Source organism: Cherax quadricarinatus, chromosome 2 (assembly GCF_038502225.1).
Source record: "Cherax quadricarinatus isolate ZL_2023a chromosome 2, ASM3850222v1, whole genome shotgun sequence".
NCBI lineage: Eukaryota > Metazoa > Arthropoda > Malacostraca > Decapoda > Parastacidae > Cherax > Cherax quadricarinatus.
The window spans coordinates 80,258,154-80,280,074 of record NC_091293.1 but is presented as its reverse complement, the minus strand read 5'-3'; the positions used below and the strand labels follow the sequence as shown (position 1 = coordinate 80,280,074).

Sequence of the window (21,921 nt, the reverse complement as noted above, 5' to 3'; positions counted from 1 at the left end):
CTTGTTCTATTTTTAATTTGTATTTTTATATTACTAGTTTATACCTAGTTGTACTTTAGTTCATTCCAGCACAACACATAGACAACATCAACTTCATTATGTGTAGTAGTGACTGTACTCTACATGACCAAAATACTCTAGCTATATACTTGTCCAAACTTCCCACCACTACAATTATCAGTACTAGAACTCAACACACAACTCAGGATATAAATAACCATAATTTAAAACTAGAAGATGATTGATCACGTTGACCCTGATCTAAACCTCCATAATCTGACACCCAGTCAAAACCTATTGGAAAGTAACTGCCTTTATTACACAGCATCACAAGCCAGCACTATCCTAAACAATGCTAAAAGTCTATCAGTACTTAACTACAACATCAGGTCGTTAAGCAAACACTATGATGACCTCCTAGCACTCCTTGAAACACCTAAGACACCCTTCTCCTGCATTATTCTTACTGAGACCTGGCTTAAGCAGGACACAATAGATATCTACCCTCTACCAGGATACAGAGCAATTCACAACTGCAGACCAAACCAAGTTGGGGGTGGTATTGCAATCTATTACTCTAACCAATTATCTTGCATTAGCACCACTTGCTTTAGTGATGAATATGAGGAAAACATTTTTGCTAATTTTACTGTAAAAAACCTTAAGACACCTATAACAATCGGTGCCATTTACCGGATACCTCGCACAAACATCCCAAATTTCATTGAGAAATTAAAGTCACTAATAACAAACAGACAAATGAATAAGCACCACCTTCTCTTAGCTGGAGACTTCAACATCAACCTTGGCTTACTAGATGATCAGCCTGTAACTGATTTCATCAACAATATGAACAACACACTTCTCATACCAACAATAACTAAACCAACCAGGCTCACTGAGACAAGTGCAACCATAATAGACCACATATGGACCAATATACTAGCCCCCCTTAAATCAGGGATAATCACAGATAGCACTACAGACCACTACCCTACCTTCCTCCTGACAAACATTAGTAAACCACCACTTGAATACAACAAAGTCTCATTTAGACTCCATGATGAGGCCTCAGTAAGGAAGTTCACAGCTGACCTAGAGACTGTTGACTGGCCTACAGAATTCTCCAAGGCCAATGGTATTGATGACTGGACAGACATTTTTCTTAACAAATTACTTAGACTATACAACAAACATTGTCCTATAAAAACGAAACAGATCACAAACAAACGCCTTGGTTGCCCATGGCTAACCAGCACCATTCTGAAATCAATTGACAAGAAACACCAATATGAAAAGCAATATAGACAGGGCTTAATACACAAAGATATTCTTAAACACTATTCATCAGTTCTCACCAAAGTAATAAAGAAAGCCAAACAACTATACTACTCCAGTAGATTCACAGACACTAGAGGAGATATAAAAAAGACCTGGAAAAAACTGTCTCAGATTCTAGGGACCCACAAACTGAGAAAAACCAAGAATATTGTCCTAACTAAACCTAATGAAATACCACTACATCCCACTGACACAGCTAACAAGATAAACGACTTCTTCTCAACCATAGGATCTAATCTCGCCAATAAAATCCCACATACCAATGCCCATGCTGGGGACTACCTAGATGGGAATTTCCCAAATTCCTTCTATCTTGCACCAACTGAGCCTACGGAAGTCACCGAGATTATAAAGTCACTTAAAAATAACTCAGGGAATCTGTCTCATGTCCCACCATTACTGAACAAGTCACTAGAGACTAGCACCTTCCCGAAACTACTCAAGATGGCAAGGGTTACACCAATACATAAAGGTGGTGACCCTACAGACTTAAACAACTATAGGCCAATATCTAACTTACCATTGCTATCCAAAATCTTTGAGAAACTCGTGCACAGGAGACTGTATTCATTTATAATGGCACAAAACATACTCAACCCCTGCCAATTTGGATTCAGGAAAAATAAAAGCACTAATGATGCAATCATAAAAATGCTAGATCTGCTTTACACAGCATTGGAAAATAAGGAATATCCACTAGGAATTTTTATTGACCTAAGAAAAGCTTTTGACACAGTAGACCACGACATCCTACTCCACAAACTTGATCATTACTGTATAAGAGGCCATGCGTTTGCTTATTTCAAATCTTACCTTACTAATAGGTATCAGTATGTCACCATTAAAGACACAGCATCAGCAACACGGCCACTGGATACTGGAGTTCCGCAGGGAAGTGTCCTTGGTCCCCTGCTCTTCCTAATATACATCAATGATCTTCAAAACGTATCCCAACACCTGAAACCCATTCTCTTTGCTGACGACACGACTTATGTCATCTCTCACCCTAATCTTGCCACCCTCAACACCATTGTGAACGAGGAGCTGATCAAAATATCGATTTGGATGACAGCCAATAAACTTACGCTTAACACTGACAAAACCTACTATATTATGTTTAGTAGCAGAGCAGGAGATGCACAAATTAACATTAAGATTGACAACACTCTAATTACCAGACATAATGGGGGCTTATACCTTGACAACAACCTGAATTTCAGCACCCATATCCAGCATATAACCAAAAAAGTATCCAAAACGGTTGGGATCCTCTCCAAGATACGATACCACATGCCGCAAAATGCCCTTCTCACACTATACCACTCACTTATTTATCCATACCTCACCTATGCTATTTGTGTTTGGGGATCAACTGCAGCAACACACCTAAAGCCAATAATAACCCAACAAAAAGCTGCAGTAAGAATAATCACTAAATCCCATCCCTGGCAACACACCCCCCCACTCTTCATAGATCTAAACATACTCCCTGTTCAGTACATCCACACTTACTACTGTGCAATCTACATCTACAGGGCCTTAAACTCTAATATCAACCTTGACCTAAAACGCTTTCTTGATAGTTGTGACAGAACCCACAGGCATAACACCAGACACAAACATCTCTACGACATTCCCCATGTCCGACTAAACCTTTACAAAAATTCAATGTATGTCAAAGGCCCTAAAATCTGGAACACCCTACCTGAGAACTCTAGAACTGCAGACACATTCATCACCTTCAAAACTACCATTAGAAAACATCTTATCTCCCTGATACACCCCGTCAACTAACTACACGAATACCACCTTGTGGTTCACACTTACACTCACTCACCCATTTGACCATAAACAGAAATATTAATCTCAATCTTAAAATAATGAATCCTGTGATACTCCAATACTGAAACTATGTACTGTGCCAAAACAAAAGCATTCACATTGCTAAACTCACAAACTAGTATTTAGTCACTTAGCCATAATACCAACTTACCTCATAATTTGTAATATTTTACAATTAAGAATAAAACTAAGTCTGCCCGAAATGCCTAGCCATGCTAGGTGTTAGTGGTACACTCTGTAATCATTATTTTACTACATGTAAACCACACAATAACCAAATTTCTGCAAACTCAGGATTGTAATCCTTATAGAGAATAAACTTTGAATTGAATTGAATTGAATACAATGAGATGGTATATTCCTATCTAACAATATAATGAGATAGTATATATGCCTGTCTAACAATACAGTGAGATAGTACGTATATGCTTGTTGAACAATATAATGAGATAGCGTATGCCTATCTAACAATACATGTATAATGAGAGAGTATATGCCTATCAAACAATACGATGAGATAGCATATGCCTGTCTAACAGTATAATGAGATAGAGATAGTACAGTAGGACCCCACTTTATGGCGTTTTGCATTACAGCATTCTGCTAATGCGAACTTTTCAAATTATGACCAAAACTCGCTATGCAGCTCCCCACACCTGTCTTTCTAATACAATCACCGTGCCCCACCTGGTTTGCTTACATTCTCTGTGAGCACATCTCTCTATTATGTCTGGAAACTTTCCAGAACTTCAAGTGTTTTAAGGTTATTATTTTTTTTTTATTATCACACTGGCCGATTCCCACCAAGGCAGGGTGGCCCAAAAAAGAAAAACTTTCACCATCATTCACTCCATCACTGTCTTGCCAGAAGGGTGCTTTACACTACAGTTTTTAAACTGCAACATTAACACCCCTCCTTCAGAGTGCAGGCACTGTACTTTCTATCTCCAGGACTCAAGTCCGGCCTGCCGGTTTCCCTGAACCCCTTCATAAATGTTACTTTGCTCACACTCCAACAGCACGTCAAGTATTAAAAACCATTTGTCTCCATTCACTCCTATCAAACACGCTCATGCATGCCTGCTGGAAGTCCAAGCCCCTCGCACACAAAACCTCCTTTACCCCCTCCCTCCAACCTTTCCTAGGCCGACCCCTACCCCGCCTTCCTTCCACTACAGACTGATACACTCTTGAAGTCACTCTGTTTCGCTCCATTCTCTCTACATGTCCGAACCACCTCAACAACCCTTCCTCAGCCCTCTGGACAACAGTTTTGGTAATCCCGCACCTCCTTCTAACTTCCAAACTACGAATTCTTTGCATTATATTCACACCACACATTGCCCTCAGACATGACATCTCCACTGCCTCCAGCCTTCTCCTCGCTGCAACATTCATCACCCATGCTTCACACCCATATAAGAGCGTTGGTAAAACTATACTCTCATACATTCCCCTCTTTGCCTCCAAGGACAAAGTTCTTTGTCTCCACAGACTCCTAAGTGCACCACTCACCCTTTTCCCCTCATCAATTCTATGATTCACCTCATCTTTCATAGACCCATCTGCTGACACGTCCACTCCCAAATATCTGAATACATTCACCTCCTCCATACCCTCTCCCTCCAATCTGATATCCAATCTTTCATCACCTAATCTTTTTGTTATCCTTATAACCTTACTCTTTCCTGTATTCACTTTTAATTTTCTACTTTTGCATACCCTACCAAATTCATCCACCAATCTCTGCAACTTCTCTTCAAAATCTCCAAAGAGCACAGTGTCATCAGCAAGGAGTAACTGTGACAACTCCCACTTTATGTGTGATTCTTTATCTTTTAACTCCACGCCTCTTGCCAAGACCCTCGCATTTACTTCTCTTACAACCCCATCTATAAATATATTAAACAACCACGGTGACATCACACATCCTTGTCTAAGGCCTACTTTTACTGGGAAATAATTTCCCTCTTTCCTACATACTCTAACTTGAGCCTCACTATCCTCATAAAAACTCTTCACTGCTTTCAGTAACCTACCTCCTACACCATACACTTGCAACATCTGCCACATTGCCCCACTATCCACCCTGTCATACGCCTTTTCCAAATCCATAAATGCCACAAAGACCTCTTTAGCCTTATCTAAATACTGTTCACTTATATGTTTCACTGTAAACACCTGGTCCACACACCCCCTACCTTTCCTAAAGCCTCCTTGTTCATCTGCTATCCTATTCTCCGTCTTACTCTTAATTCTTTCAATAATAACTCTACCATACACTTTACCAGGTACACTCAGCAGACTTATCCCCCTATAATTTTTGCACTCTCTTTTGTCCCCTTTTCCTTTATACAAAGGAACTATGCATGCTCTCTGCCAATCCCTAGGTACCTTACCCTCTTCCATACATTTATTAAATAATTGCACCAACCACTCCAAAACTATATCCCCACCTGCTTTTAACATTTCTATCTTTATCCCATCAATCCCGGCTGCCTTACCCCCTTTCATTTTACCTACTGCCTCACGAACTTCCCTCACACTCACAACTGGCTCTTCCTCACTCCTACAAGATGTTATTCCTCCTTGCCCTATTCACGAAATCACAGCTTCCCTATCTTCATCAACATTTAACAGTTCCTCAAAATATTCCCTCCATCTTCCCAATACCTCTAACTCTCCATTTAATAACTCTCCTCTCCTATTTTTAACTGACAAATCCATTTGTTCTCTAGGCTTCCTTAACTTGTTAATCTCACTCCAAAACTTTTTCTTATTTTCAACAAAATTTGTTGATAACATCTCACCCACTCTCTCATTTGCTCTCTTTTTACATTGCTTCACCACTCTCTTAACCTCTCTCTTTTTCTCCATATACCCTTCCCTCCTTGCATCACTTCTACTTTGTAAAAACTTCTCATATTTTTTTTTTTCAACAAGTTGGCCGTCTCCCACCGAGGCAGGGTGACCCAAAAAAGAAAGAAAATCCCCAAAAAGAAAATACTTTCATCATCATTCAACACTTTCAACACACTCACACATTATCACTGCTTTTGCAGAGGTGCTCAGAATACAACAGTTTAGAAGCATATACATATAAAGATACACAACATATCCCTCCAAACTGCCAATATCCCAAACCCCTCCTTTAAAGTGCAGGCATTGTACTTCCCGTTTCCAGGACTCAAGTCTGACTATATGAAAATAACCGGTTTCCCTGAATCCCTTCACTAAATATTACCCTGCTCACACTCCAACAGATCATCAGGTCCCAAGTATCATTCGTCTCCATTCACTCCTATCTAACACGCTCATGCACGCTTGCTGGAAGTTCAAGCCCCTTGCCCACAAAACCTCCTTTACCCTCTCTTTTCAACCCTTTCGAGGACAACCCCTACCCCTCCATCCTTCCCCTATAGATTTATATGCTTTCCATGTCATTCTACTTTGATCCATTCTCTCTAAATGACCAAACCACCTCAACAACCCCTCTTCTGCCCTCTGACTAATGCTTTTATTTACTCCACACCTTCTCCTAATTTCCACACTCCGAATTTTCTGCATAATATTTACACCACACATTGCCCTTAGACAGGACATCTCCACTGCCTCCAAACGTCTCCTCGCTGCTGCATTTACCACCCAAGCTTCACATCCATATAAGAGTGTTGGTACTACTATACTTTCATACATTCCCTTCTTTGCCTCCATAGATAACGTTTTTTGACTCCACATATACCTCAACGCACCACTCACCTTTTTTCCCTCATCAATTCTATGATTAACCTCATCCTTCATAAACCCATCCGCCGACACGTCAACTCCCAAGTATCTGAAAACATTCACTTCTTCCATACTCCTCCTCCCCAATTTGATATCCAATTTTTCTTTATCTAAATCATTTGATACCCTCATCACCTTACTCTTTTCTATGTTCACTTTCAACTTTCTACCTTTGCACACATTCTCAAACTCATCCACTAACCTTTGCAATTTTTCTTTAGAATCTCCCATAAGCACAGTATCATCAGCAAAAAGTAACTGTGTCAGTTCCCATTTTGAATTTGATTCCCCATAATTTAATCCCACCCCTCTCCCGAACACCCTAGCATTTACTTCTTTTACAACCCCATCTATAAATATATTAAACAACCATGGTGACGTGTACGAATGGTATATAATACCGACAAGATGAGATTAAGACACGTGCAACATCTGGGTATCTTTATTGTAGACGTTTCGCCATCCAGTGGCTTTATCAATACAAATTCTAGGACATAACTTGAAGACAGTAGAACTATGTACAGAAGATGAGGTAATCAGTCCCTCATCCTAGGAGTAGGTGCGAAGAGCACCATAGTCGTGGAGATTCAGAAGCAGAAGAAAGGAGCCTGGCGCTTATATAGTAACGTCAGGTGTAGCAGACGAGGGCATATTCACTGGTAGGCGGGATTCCCCAGTGGAAGTAGGTCCTTCCCAAAGAGATGGGTTAGTTGTAGTAGTAGTTGTCGTAGTCGTGAAGGTTATGTACATGTCCTCAGAATTAAGATTCCATGATGTTGCAGTGTCTGACAAGTTGTGTACGAATGGTATATAATACCGACAAGATGAGATTAAGACACATGTGCAACATCTGGGTATCTTTATTGTAGACGTTTCGCCATCCAGTGGCTTTATTAATACAAATTCTAGGACATAACTTGAAGACAGTAGAACTATGTACAGAAGATGAGGTAATCAGTCCCTCAACCTAGGAGTAGGTGCGAAGAGCACCATAGTCGTGGAGATTCTGAAGCAGAAGAAAGGAGCCTGGCGCTTATATAGTAACGTCAGGTGTAGCAGACGAGAGCATATTCACTGGTAGGCGGGATTCCCCAGTGGAAGTAGGTCCTTCCCAAAGAGATGGGTTAGTTGTAGTAGTAGTTGTCGTAGTCGTGAAGGTTATGTACATGTCCTCAGAATTAAGATTCCATGATGTTGCAGTGTCTGACAAGTTGTGTACGAATGGTATATAATACCGACAAGATGAGATTAAGACACATGTGCAACATCTGGGTATCTTTATTGTAGACGTTTCGCCATCCAGTGGCTTTATCGATACAAATTCTAGGACATAACTTGAAGACAGTAGAACTATGTACAGAAGATGAGGTAATCAGTCCCTCAACCTAGGAGTAGGTGCGAAGAGCACCATAGTCGTGGAGATTCTGAAGCAGAAGAAAGGAGCCTGGCGCTTATATAGTAACGTCAGGTGTAGCAGACGAGGGCATATTCACTGGTAGGCGGGATTCCCCAGTGGAAGTAGGTCCTTCCCAAAGAGATGGGTTAGTTGTAGTAGTAGTTGTCGTAGTCGTGAAGGTTATGTACATGTCCTCAGAATTAAGATTCCATGATGTTGCAGTGTCTGACAAGTTGTGTCCTAGAATTTGTATTGATAAAGCCACTGGATGGCGAAACGTCTACAATAAAGATACCCAGATGTTGCACATGTGTCTTAATCTCATCTTGTCGGTATTATATACCATTCGTACACAACTTGTCAGACACTGCAACATCATGGAATCTTAATTCTGAGGACATGTACATAACCTTCACGACTACGACAACTACTACTACAACTAACCCATCTCTTTGGGAAGGACCTACTTCCACTGGGGAATCCCGCCTACCAGTGAATATGCCCTCGTCTGCTACACCTGACGTTACTATATAAGCGCCAGGCTCCTTTCTTCTGCTTCAGAATCTCCACGACTATGGTGCTCTTCGCACCTACTCCTAGGTTGAGGGACTGATTACCTCATCTTCTGTACATAGTTCTACTGTCTTCAAGTTATGTCCTAGAATTTGTATTGATAAAGCCACTGGATGGCAAAACGTCTACAATAAAGATACCCAGATGTTGCACATGTGTCTTAATCCCAACCATGGTGACATTACACATCCCTGTCTAAGACCTACTTTTACCGGGAAGTATTCTCCCTCTCTTCTACATACCCTAACCTGAGCCTGACTATCCTCATAAAAGCTCTTTACAGCATTTAGTAACTTACCACCTATTCCATATACTTGCAACATCTGCCACATTGCTCCTCTATCCACTCTATCATATGCCTTTTCTAAATCCATAAATGCAATAAAAACTTCCCTACCTTTATCTAAATACTGTTCACATATATGCTTCAATGTAAACACTTGATCTACACATCCCCTACCCACTCTGAAGCCTCCCTGCTCATCCACAATCCTACATTCTGTCTTACCTCTAATTCTTTCAATTATAACCCTACCGTATACTTTTCCTGGTATACTCAGTAAACTTATTCCTCTATAATTTTTACAATCTCTTTTGTCCCCTTTCCCTTTATATAAAGGGACTATACATGCTCTCCGCCAATCCCTAGGTACCTTCCCCTCTTTCATACATTTATTAAACAAAAGTACCAACCACTCCAACACTATATCCCCCCCTGCTTTTAACATTTCTGTCATGATCCCATCAGTTCCAGCTGCTTTACCCCCTTTCATTCTACGTAATGCCTCACGTACCTCCACCACACTTACATTCTGCTCTTCTTCACTCCTAAAAGATGGTATACTTCCCTGGCCAGTGCATGAAATTACCGCCTCCCTTTCTTCCTCAACATTTAAAATTTTTTTTTTTTTTATTATCACACCGGCCGATTCCCACCAAGGCAGGGTGGCCCGAAAAAGAAAAACTTTCACCATCATTCACTCCATCACTGTCTTGCCAGAAGGGTGCTTTACACTACAGTTTTTAAACTGCAACATTAACACCCCTCCTTCAGAGTGCAGGCACTGTACTTCCCATCTCCAGGACTCAAGTCCGGCCTGCCGGTTTCCCTGAGTCCCTTCATAAATGTTACTTTGCTCACACTCCAACAGCACGTCAAGTATTAAAAACCATTTGTCTCCATTCACTCCTATCAAACACGCTCACGCATGCCTGCTGGAAGTCCAAGCCCCTCGCACACAAAACCTCCTTTACCCCCTCCCTCCAACCCTTCCTAGGCCGACCCCTACCCCGCCTTCCTTCCACTACAGACTGATACACTCTTGAAGTCATTCTGTTTCGCTCCATTCTCTCTACATGTCCGAACCACCTCAACAACCCTTCCTCAGCCCTCTGGACAACAGTTTTGGTAATCCCGCACCTCCTCCTAACTTCCAAACTACGAATTCTCTGCATTATATTCACACCACACATTGCCCTCAGACACGACATCTCCACTGCCTCCAGCCTTCTCCTCGCTGCAACATTCATCACCCATGCTTCACACCCATATAAGAGCGTTGGTAAAACTATACTCTCATACATTCCCCTCTTTGCCTCCAAGGACAAAGTTCTTTGTCTCCACAGACTCCTAAGTGCACCACTCACTCTTTTTCCCTCATCAATTCTATGATTCACCTCATCTTTCATAGACCCATCCGCTGACACGTCCACTCCCAAATATCTGAATACGTTCACCTCCTCCATACTCTCTCCCTCCAATCTGATATTCAATCTTTCATCACCCTATCTTTTTGTTATCCTCATAACCTTACTCTTTCCTGTATTCACCTTTAATTTTCTTCTTTTGCACACCCTACCAAATTCATCCACCAATCTCTGCAACTTCTCTTCAGAATCTCCCAAGAGCACAGTGTCATCAGCAAAGAGCAGCTGTGACAACTCCCACTTTGTGTGTGATTCTTTATCTTTTAACTCCACGCCTCTTGCCAAGACCCTCGCATTTACTTCTCTTACAACCCCATCTATAAATATATTAAACAACCACGGTGACATCACACATCCTTGTCTAAGGCCTACTTTTACTGGGAAAAAATTTCCCTCTTTCCTACATACTCTAACTTGAGCCTCACTATCCTCGTAAAAACTCTTCACTGCTTTCAGTAACCTACCTCCTACACCATACACTTGCAACATCTGCCACATTGCCCCCCTATCCACCCTGTCATACGCCTTTTCCAAATCCATAAATGCCACAAAGACCTCTTTAGCCTTATCTAAATACTGTTCACTTATATGTTTCACTGTAAACACCTGGTCCATACACCCCCTACCTTTCCTAAAGCCTCCTTGTTCATCTGCTATCCTATTCTCCGTCTTACTCTTAATTCTTTCAATTATAACTCTACCATACACTTTACCAGGTACACTCAACAGACTTATCCCCCTATAATTTTTGCACTCTCTTTTATCCCCTTTGCCTTTATACAAAGGAACTATGCATGCTCTCTGCCAATCCCTAGGTACCTTACCCTCTTCCATACATTTATTAAATAATTGCACCAACCACTCCAAAACTATATCCCCACCTGCTTTTAACATTTCTATCTTTATCCCATCAATCCCGGCTGCCTTACCCCCTTTCATTTTACCTACTGCCTCACGAACTTCCCCCACACTCACAACTGGCTCTTCCTCACTCCTACAAGATGTTATTCCTCCTTGCCCTATACACGAAATCACAGCTTCCCTATCTTCATCAACATTTAACAATTCCTCAAAATATTCCTTCCATCTTCCCAATACCTCTAACTCTCCATTTAATAACTCTCCTCTCCTATTTTTAACTGACAAATCCATTTGTTCTCTAGGCTTTCTTAACTTGTTAATCTCACTCCAAAACTTTTTCTTATTTTCAACAAAATTTGTTGATAACATCTCACCCACTCTCTCATTTGCTCTCTTTTTACATTGCTTCACCACTCTCTTAACTTCTCTCTTTTTCTCCATATACTCTTCCCTCCTTGCATCACTTCTACTTTGTAAAAACTTCTCATATGCTAACTTTTTCTCCCTTACTACTCTCTTTACATCATCATTCCACCAATCGCTCCTCTTCCCTCCTGCACCCACTTTCCTGTAACCACAAACTTCTGCTGAACACTCTAACACTACATTTTTAAACCTACCCCATACCTCTTCGACCCCATTGCCTATGCTCTCATTAGCCCATCTATCCTCCAATAGCTGTTTATATCTTACCCTAACTGCCTCCTCTTTTAGTTTATAAACCTTCACCTCTCTCTTCCCTGATGCTTCTATTCTCCTTGTATCCCATCTACCTTTTACTCTCAGTGTAGCTACAACTAGAAAGTGATCTGATATATCTGTGGCCCCTCTATAAACATGTACATCCTGAAGTCTACTCAACAGTCTTTTATCTACCAATACATAATCCAACAAACTACTGTCATTTCGCCCTACATCATATCGTGTATACTTATTTATCCTCTTTTTCTTAAAATATGTATTACCTATAACTAAACCCCTTTCTATACAAAGTTCAATCAAAGGGCTCCCATTATCATTTACACCTGGCACCCCAAACTTACCTACCACACCCTCTCTAAAAGTTTCTCCTACTTTAGCATTCAAGTCCCCTACCACAATTACTCTCTCACTTGGTTCAAAGGCTCCTATACATTCACTTAACATCTCCCAAAATCTCTCTCTCTCCTCTGCATTCCTCTCTTCTCCAGGTGCATACACGCTTATTATGACCCACTTCTCGCATCCAACCTTTACTTTAATCCACATAATTCTTGAATTTACACATTCATATTCTCTTTTCTCCTTCCATAACTGATCATTTAACATTACTGCTACCCCTTCCTTTGCTCTAACTCTCTCAGATACTCCAGATTTAATCCCATTTATTTCCCCCCACTGAAACTCTCCTACCCCCTTCAGCTTTGTTTCGCTTAGGGCCAGGACATCCAACTTCTTTTCATTCATAACATCAGCAGTCATCTGTTTCTTGTCATCCCCACTACATCCACGCACATTTAAGCAACCCAGTTTTATAAAGTTTTTCTTCTTCTCTTTTTTAGTAATTGTATACAGGAGAAGGGGTTACTAGCCCATTGCTCCCGGCATTTTAGTCGCCTCATACGACACGCATGGCTTACGGAGGAAAGATTCTTTTCCACTTCCCCATGGACAATAGAAGAAATAAAAAAGAACAAGAGCTATTTAGAAAAAGGAGAAAAACCTAGATGTATGTATATATATATATGCATGTGCGTGTCTGTGAAGTGTGACCAAAGTGTAAGTAGGAGTAGCAAGATATCCCTGTTATCTTAGCGTGTTTTTTTTCAAAAATTTATTGACATAGAATGACAGTTTCAGAAAGGGGCCTGTGACAGTCAAAGGGTTAAAGAAGATGACTACTGATTTGGATAGATTTAATGTAATGTATTGGAAGGTCAGGAAAGCACCAGCCAAAGCTGGCGCAGGTACCAGACAAGTCTGGACCAAGCACCAGACAAGTCTGGACCAAGCACCAGACAAGTCTGGACCAAGCACCAGACAAGTCTGGACCAAGCACCAGACAAGTCTGGACCAAGCACCAGACAAGTCTGGACCAAGCACCAGACAAGTCTGGACCAAGCACCAGACAAGTCTGGACCAAGCACCAGACAAGTCTGGACCAAGCACCAGACAAGCCTAGACCAAGCACCAGACAGGTCTGGACCAAGCACCAGACAAGTCTGGACCAAGCACCAGACAAGTCTGGACCAAGCACCAGACAAGCATGGACCAAACTTCAGACAAGCTTGGACCAAGGCTGCATTGCAGAAGTAGCAAAACTCTGAAAACCAATTATTGGTCAGTCTATCCTCTTAACAGCAGACAGTACTGCACTGTTGCAAACACAGTCAGATGGGTGACTGATGAAGGTGCCTTATACAATAAAAATCTCATAATTATAACTGCCACATTCAGTGGATACTCGTTTCCTCTTTGTGAGGCAAAACTTTTTATTGTTTTTGTTGTATTCAACTTATTTCCAATGTGGTATGTAATAGAGAATGGCCCTGTGTATTCAGCACCCTCTTTATATTGTTCTATATTTACATTGACTTTCAGTTGAGGATTGTTCATTATATTTGGTGCATTTACCTTATTTATGCCATTTTCACACAACAGTGGCAAAAGAGAAGGGCAACCGGTGCCATATTTTAAGGTAAGTATTGTATATAGTACTGTGTATTTATTTTACATTTTTAATCTTTTTTTATGCTTAGCTCTGTTGATCACTTTATGTATGATAGTGTAAACACATTATCGGGTGCTGTTGATGCCTTCAGTAATAAAAAAAAATTCCACTCGCTGGCGATTTTTGCTTATTGCATGGGGGTCAGCAACCTATGAGCTATATAATAATAATAATAACAATAATAATAATAATAATAATAATATTTCTTTATGCCATTCAAGTAATGTAATTTAAATAAAAAAAATACAGTGGTAGGCACAGTAGTTTATTTTTGATGGATATAGGACCACTTAACCTAGTATTTGTGAGGCCTAGTTGACATAAAAATATAGTTTGTGTCACTCCTAAAGTGTAACAAGGTGCAGCATACTACTTAACACAAGTGCACTTCACATTAAACACCTGTTTCTTGCATAAGATGCAGATCAATGGAGAAATTGACGCTGAACATAAATGCTTGTTTGTACTTTAAATCTGCATTATGGTGTGAAAACTTGTTACACTCTTTGTGTGTTTGATAATGAGTATAATATTACTGTTATAGTGAGTGTTGTGCTTTATAATGAGTATAATGTTAATGTTATAATGAGTGTTGTGTTCCATGCAGGAGGCCGGTGGTTCCACAGACACTGTGGAACACTCACAACAGTTGGCCGCCATTGCAAAGATCGCTGCGATGTTCCCTACCGTGTCTGAGGCACACATCAATGACCTCATGAAGAAGTAAGTGTAGCAACACTGTATTGTTGCTTGCAACCACTGTAGTGTTGGCTGAGGTCAGCAAGTGAAGCAACACTAGTGCTGTAATGTTGCTTACAGCCACTGTAAGCAACAACTCTTGTTTGTAAGTTAAGTCAGCATCACCACTTGTTTGTAAGTTACTAAGCCAGTAACACTTGTTTGTAAGTGTAGGTTTTCCTCTATAAATTAATCTGTTTGCTCACCCAACAAGTGTTGTTATATAACTTTATTAACCCATAAGTTTTGTGTTAAGTATTTATTATAAACAATATTAACATTTAACCACAGATTGCATTATTAACTTGCTTTAATAACTTGCAATAATAACTTTCCTTGATAACATGCCTTGATAACATGCCTTAACCCTTTCACTGTCCATAGATCTACATCATTGAGGTCAGGGTCCCTCATTTAGTTCTATGTCCTGAGTTCGGCTCACTCGGATAAACCATTAGCAGTAAATTGTGACCTAGATATGAGAGACTGGGTCTGTGTGCACCATAGAAAAAAAAAATCCTACCCTGTGCAGTGTTTGATGGGAAAAAAAACTGTGACTGTGTGTATAGTTTAAAATACCAACTTTGCAGTGTTTTCTCTAATGGTTTTTATGGTTTTATTGGCTGTTTCTTGGTATCAATTAATAGAATTGAAGACAAAATACTGAAATAGACCTGATTTTGATTGGTTTCCAGACTAGAAGTAGATTGATATTGAGCTCAAAGCAACAAAAATATTCAATTTTTGCCAATATTCCAGAGGATGAGTAAAGCTCCCAACAACCCCCAGTCTGTTTTATGGGTTTTTAATAGGTCTGATTCAATTATTGGGATACTGTAAGTCATGACCAATCTTTCCTGTTCGTATTGTATTATTTGAGAAATAGAGTAAATCATCTATTTTTGTTTGAATAAAGAATTAAAAATCTAAAGCATGTGTTATATAGAAGAGGCCTGGAGATGTGACTAAGGGGAATCATGGCCGTGCACTTGGGCGGGGTACAAAAATTAAAATATAATCGAAAATTGAGCTGAAGCTTACAGAAAAATAGTTCAAGAATCTGTCAACATTTTTGGTGTAAATATCATGTTTGTATGATGTTTCTACAACAGATTATAGCCACTGCAACATTTCTTATGACGACACCACAGGTAGCACATCCCCATGTGGATGTTGTGAATTTCCAGTAATTCCGATTTTTTTTTTATTTTCTTTTTAAATTAATTTTTTTGCTAATGTATTAAAATCAACATTTTGTATCATTAAACAGTGGGAGGAGCTTATCCCAGACATGAAATAAGCTGAGAGAAGGTCTCAGAAATGCTAGATCTTGGGAACCGCTGCTGGTGTTATAAAATGTCGTATATTTATGACATTGTTGTGAATTTCTTTATTCCAGTTATCACATGTTGTTCATAATTGTATATGGAAGACACTACATATCATATAAACATAATAAAGACAATCATATGTGAATAAATAGACATAATAGTGAGGTGAGGTAGGCACTCCGGCATAGGGCAATTACATGGTTGATTATAATACATATTATGTTCACTCTGATCGATCACTACCAGAGAAAATGTGATTATGGGTATGGGATACTGCTGGAGGAGTGTATAACAACACTCCTTTCATGTGCTTTCATACATAAGTAGCATCATTCTCTGTCTCTCTCTCTCTCTCAACCGACAGGCCGGACTTGAGTCCTGGAGATGGGAAGTACAGTGCCTGCACTCTGAAGGAGGGGTGTTAATGTTGCAGTTTAAAAACTGTAGTGTAAAGCACCCTTCTGGCAAGACAGTGATGGAGTGAATGATGGTGAAAGTTTTTCTTTTTTTGGGCCACCCTGCCTTGGTGGGAATCAGCCAGTGTGATAATAAAAAAAAAAATATGTATATATATATATATATATATATATATATTTTTTTTTTTTTTTTTTTTTTTAAAAAAGTCGGCCGTCTCCCACCGAGGCAGGGTGACCCAAAAAAAGAAAGAAAATCCCCAAAAAGAAAATACTTTCATCATCATTCAACACTTTCACCACACTCGCACATTATCACTGTTTTTGCAGAGGTGCTCAGAATACAACAGTCTAGAAGCATACACATATAAAGATACACAACATATCCCTCCAAACTGCCAATATCCCAAACCCCTCCTTTAAAGTGCAGGCATTGTACTTCCCATTTCCAGGACTCAAGTCCGACTATATGAAAATAACCGGTTTCCCTGAATCCCTTCACTAAATATTACCCTGCTCACACTCCAACAGATCGTCAGGTCCCAAGTACCATTCGTCTCCATTCACTCCTATCTAACACGCTCACGCACGCTTGCTGGAAGTCCAAGCCCCTTACCCACAAAACCTCCTTTACCCCCTCTCTCCAACCCTTTCGAGGACGACCCCTACCCCGCCTTCCTTCCCCTATAGATTTATATGCTTTCCATGTCATTCTACTTTGATCCATTCTCTCTAAATGACCAAACCACCTCAACAACCCCTCTTCTGCCCTCTGACTAATACTTTTATTAACTCCACACCTTCTCCTAATTTCCACACTCCGAATTTTCTGCATAATATTTACACCACACATTGCCCTTAAACAGGACATCTCCACTGCCTCCAACCGTCTCCTCGCTGCTGCATTTACCACCCAAGCTTCACACCCATATAAGAGTGTTGGTACTACTATACTTTCATACATTCCCTTCTTTGCCTCCATAGATAACGTTTTTTGACTCCACATATACCTCAACGCACCACTCACCTTTTTTCCCTCATCAATTCTATGATTAACCTCATCCTTCATAAATCCATCCGCCGACACGTCAACTCCCAAGTATCTGAAAACATTCACTTCTTCCATACTCCTCCTCCCCAATTTGATATCCAATTTTTCTTTATCTAAATCATTTGACACCCTCATCACCTTACTCTTTTCTATGTTCACTTTCAACTTTCTACCTTTACACACATTCCCAAACTCTTCCACTAACCTTTGCAATTTTTCTTTAGAATCCCCCATAAGCACAGTATCATCAGCAAAAAGTAACTGTGTCAATTCCCATTTTGAATTTGATTCCCCATAATTTAATCCCACCCCTCTCCCAAACACCCTAGCATTTACTTCCTTTACAACCCCATCTATAAATATATTAAACAACCATGGTGACATTACACATCCCTGTCTAAGACCTACTTTTACCGGGAAGTAGTCTCCCTCTCTTCTACACACCCCAACCCGAGCCTCACTATCCTCATAAAAACTCTTTACAGCATTTAATAACTTACCACCTATTCCATATACTTGCAACATCTGCCACATTGCTCCTCTATCCACTCTATCATATGCCTTTTCTAAATCCATAAATGCAATAAAAACTTCCCTATCTTTATCTAAATACTGTTCACATATATGCTTCAATGTAAACACCTGATCTACACATCCCCTACCCACTCTAAAACCTCCTTGCTCATCCGCAATCCTACATTCTGTCTTACCTCTAATTCTTTCAATTATAACCCTACCGTACACTTTTCCTGGTATACTCAGTAAGCTTATTCCTCTATAATTTTTACAGTCTCTTTTGTCCCCTTTCCCTTTATATAAAGGGACTATACATGCTCTCTGCCAATCCCTAGGTACCTTCCCCTCTTTCATACATTTATTAAACAAAAGTACCAACCACTCCAACACTACATCCCCCCCTGCTTTCAACATTTCTGTCATGATCCCATCAGTTCCAGCTGCTTTACCCATTTCATTTTACGTAATGCCTCACGTACCTCCCCCACACTTACATTCTGCTCTTATTCACTCCTAAAAGATGGTATACCTCCCTGACCAGTGCATGAAATTACTGCCTCTGTTTCTTCCTTAACATTTAAAAGTTCCTCAAAATATTCTCGCCATCTACCCAATACCTCCATCTCCCCATCTACTAACTCCCCTACTCTGTTTTTAACTGACAAATCCATATTTTCCCTAGGCTTTCTTAACTTGTTTAACTCGCTCCAAAATTTTTTCTTATTTTCTTTAAAATTTCTTGACAGTGCCTCTCCCACTCTATCATCTGCTCTCCTTTTGCACTCTCTCACCACTCTCTTTACCTTTCTTTTACTCTCCATATACTCTGCTCTTCTTATAACACTTCTGCTTTGTAAAAACCTCTCATAAGCTACCTTTTTCTCTTTTATCACACCCTTTACTTCATCATTCCACCAATCACTCCTCCCTCCTCCTGCCCCCACCCTCCTATAACCACAAACTTCTGCCCCACATTCTAATACTGCATTTTTAAAACTATTCCAACCCTCTTCAACCCCCCCACTACTCATCTTTGCACTAGCCCACCTTTCTGCCAATAGACGCTTATATCTCACCCGAACTTCCTCCTCCCTTAGTTTATACACTTTCACCTCCCTCTTATTTGTTGTTGCCACCTTCCTCTTTTCCCATCTACCTCTTACTCTAACTGTAGCTACAACTAAATAATGATCCGATATATCAGTTGCCCCTCTATAAACATGTACATCCTGGAGCCTACCCATCAACCTTTTATCCACCAATACATAATCTAATAAACTACTTTCATTACGTGCTACATCATACCTTGTATATTTATTTATCCTCTTTTTCATAAAATATGTATTACTTATTACCAAATTTCTTTCTACACATAGCTCAATTAAAGGCTCCCCATTTACATTTACCCCTGGCACCCCAAATTTACCTACTACTCCTTCCATAACATTTTTACCCACTTTAGCATTGAAATCCCCAACCACCATTACTCTCACACTTGATTCAAAACTCCCCACGCATTCACTCAACATTTCCTAAAATCTCTCTCTCTCTCCTCTACGCTTCTCTCTTCTCCAGGTGCATACACGCTTATTATAACCCACTTTTCACATCCAATCTTTATTTTACTCCACATAATCCTTGAATTAATACATTTATAGTCCCTCTTTTCCTGCCATAGCTTATCCTTCAACATTATTGCTACTCCTTCTTTAGCTCTAACTCTATTTGAAACCCCTGACCTAATCCCATTTATTCCTCTCCACTGAAACTCTCCCACCCCCTTCAGCTTTGTTTCACTTAAAGCCAGGACATCCAGCTTCTTCTCATTCATAACATCCACAATCATATATACATGTATATATATATATATATATATATATATAATATATCTATATATATATATATATCTATATATATATATATCTATATATATATATATATATATATACAGTGGACCCCCGCTTAACGATCACCTCCAAATGCGACCAATTATGTAAGTGTATTTATGTAAGTGCATTTGTACGTGTATGTTTGGGGGTCTGAAATGGACTAATCTACTTCACAATATTCCTTATGGGAAAAAATTCGGTCAGTACTGGCACCTGAACATACTACTGGAATGAAAAAAGTTCGTTAACCGGGGGTCCACTTTGTATATATATATATATATATATATATATATTTTTTTTTTTTTTTTAAACAAGTCGGCCATCTATCTCTATCTATCTATCTTTCTTTCAACACACTGGCTGTATCCCACCAAGGCGGGGTGGCCCGAAAGGAAAAACGAAAGTTTCTCCTTTTACATTTAGTAATATATACAGGAGAAGGGGTTACTAGCCCCTTGCTCCCGGCATTTTAGTTGCCTCTTACAACACGCATGGCTTACGGAGGAAGAATTCTGTTCCACTTCCCCATGGAGGTAAGAGGAAATAAACAAGAACAAGAACTAGAAAGAAAATAGAAGAAAATCCAAAGGGGTGTGTATATATATGCTTGTACATGTATGTGTAGTGTGACCTAAGTGTAAGTAGAAGTAGCAAGACGTACATGAAATCTTGCATGTGTATGAGACAGAAAAAAAAAGACACCAGCAATCCTACCATCATGTAAAACAATTACAGGCTTTCGTTTTACACTCACTTGGCAGGACGGTAGTACCTCCCTGGGCGGTTGCTGTCTACCAACCTACTACCTATAATATATATATATATACACACCTACCATCCAACTTATGACCGAGTTCAGTTCCGAAAACCGGTCGTAAGTCGAAATGGTCGTAAGTTGAACTTTACTACTGAATATCAACAAAACATTTTTGTAATGACTTTATTTTATTGTTTTATTTTGGTATTTCATGTTTTACTTTACTTTTTATGTCGTTAGCACTGTATTTTATACTGTAAGATTTAGGATAAACACTGTGTACAACATAAATAGTTGTTTATTTCCCAGAAATTTGGCATAAAAAACACGGTCGTAAGTCGAGTGGTCGTAAGTCGAGCAGGTCGTAAGTCGGATGCATACATACATACACATATATACATACTCAAAAAGTCATAAGCCTACTCATGTTTTCTTCACATTTCGTGACAATAAGCTGTTGACCTATATGTTGATACCACCATGAAGTAATAATGGAATGAAATGATTTTCAAGTTACCATTCAACAATGATTGTTTTACTGTGAAAGGAAAAAGAATAAACCAAATAGCCCCTATTTCTTGTATGCATTTATGGGCAGCTGCATAGTGCAAATATTTTATTTTGTAAGAAACTTATGAACTTTATTTTTGGGAAGGATGAAACTGGAGGTAAATTAGGTTGTACATTCCGGTTAAGATCAGTGGATGTTGCTTTATCCATAGAGACTGACCAAAACAATTTTGGCCCTGGCCAAATTGGCCATAAGTTGTGCCAAATCAAATTTTTCTTATTTTATTTTTCATTCATTTATTTGTTGCCAGAATTTCTCCAAACTTTTTCTTAACATAAACTATCCATACCTGATTCTACAAAAACAAAAAAAAAGGGAAATTGAACACAAAAAAAAAAAAAAAATTTAGTGGTGGCCTCGATACCCCTAATGAACTGAGGAATGTTTTAGTGCCAGGAGTGTCTTCATTATTTATTATGGACTCTATTTTTAAACTGGT

The 21,921-nt window shown here is 39.6% G+C and overlaps 1 protein-coding gene across 4 annotated transcripts in view; it reads left to right on the top strand.

The window, feature by feature from the left end:
• LOC128684335 (uncharacterized) overlaps positions 1–21,921 on the top strand; it is a 149,303-nt gene that overhangs the window by 90,772 nt on the left and 36,610 nt on the right. For all 4 annotated transcript variants that reach the window (XM_070089303.1, XM_070089297.1, XM_070089307.1 and 1 more), the window contains one exon: positions 14,824–14,939. In XM_070089303.1, the coding sequence (XP_069945404.1) occupies positions 14,824–14,939 (116 nt within the window). The remainder of the gene's footprint in view (positions 1–14,823; positions 14,940–21,921) is intronic.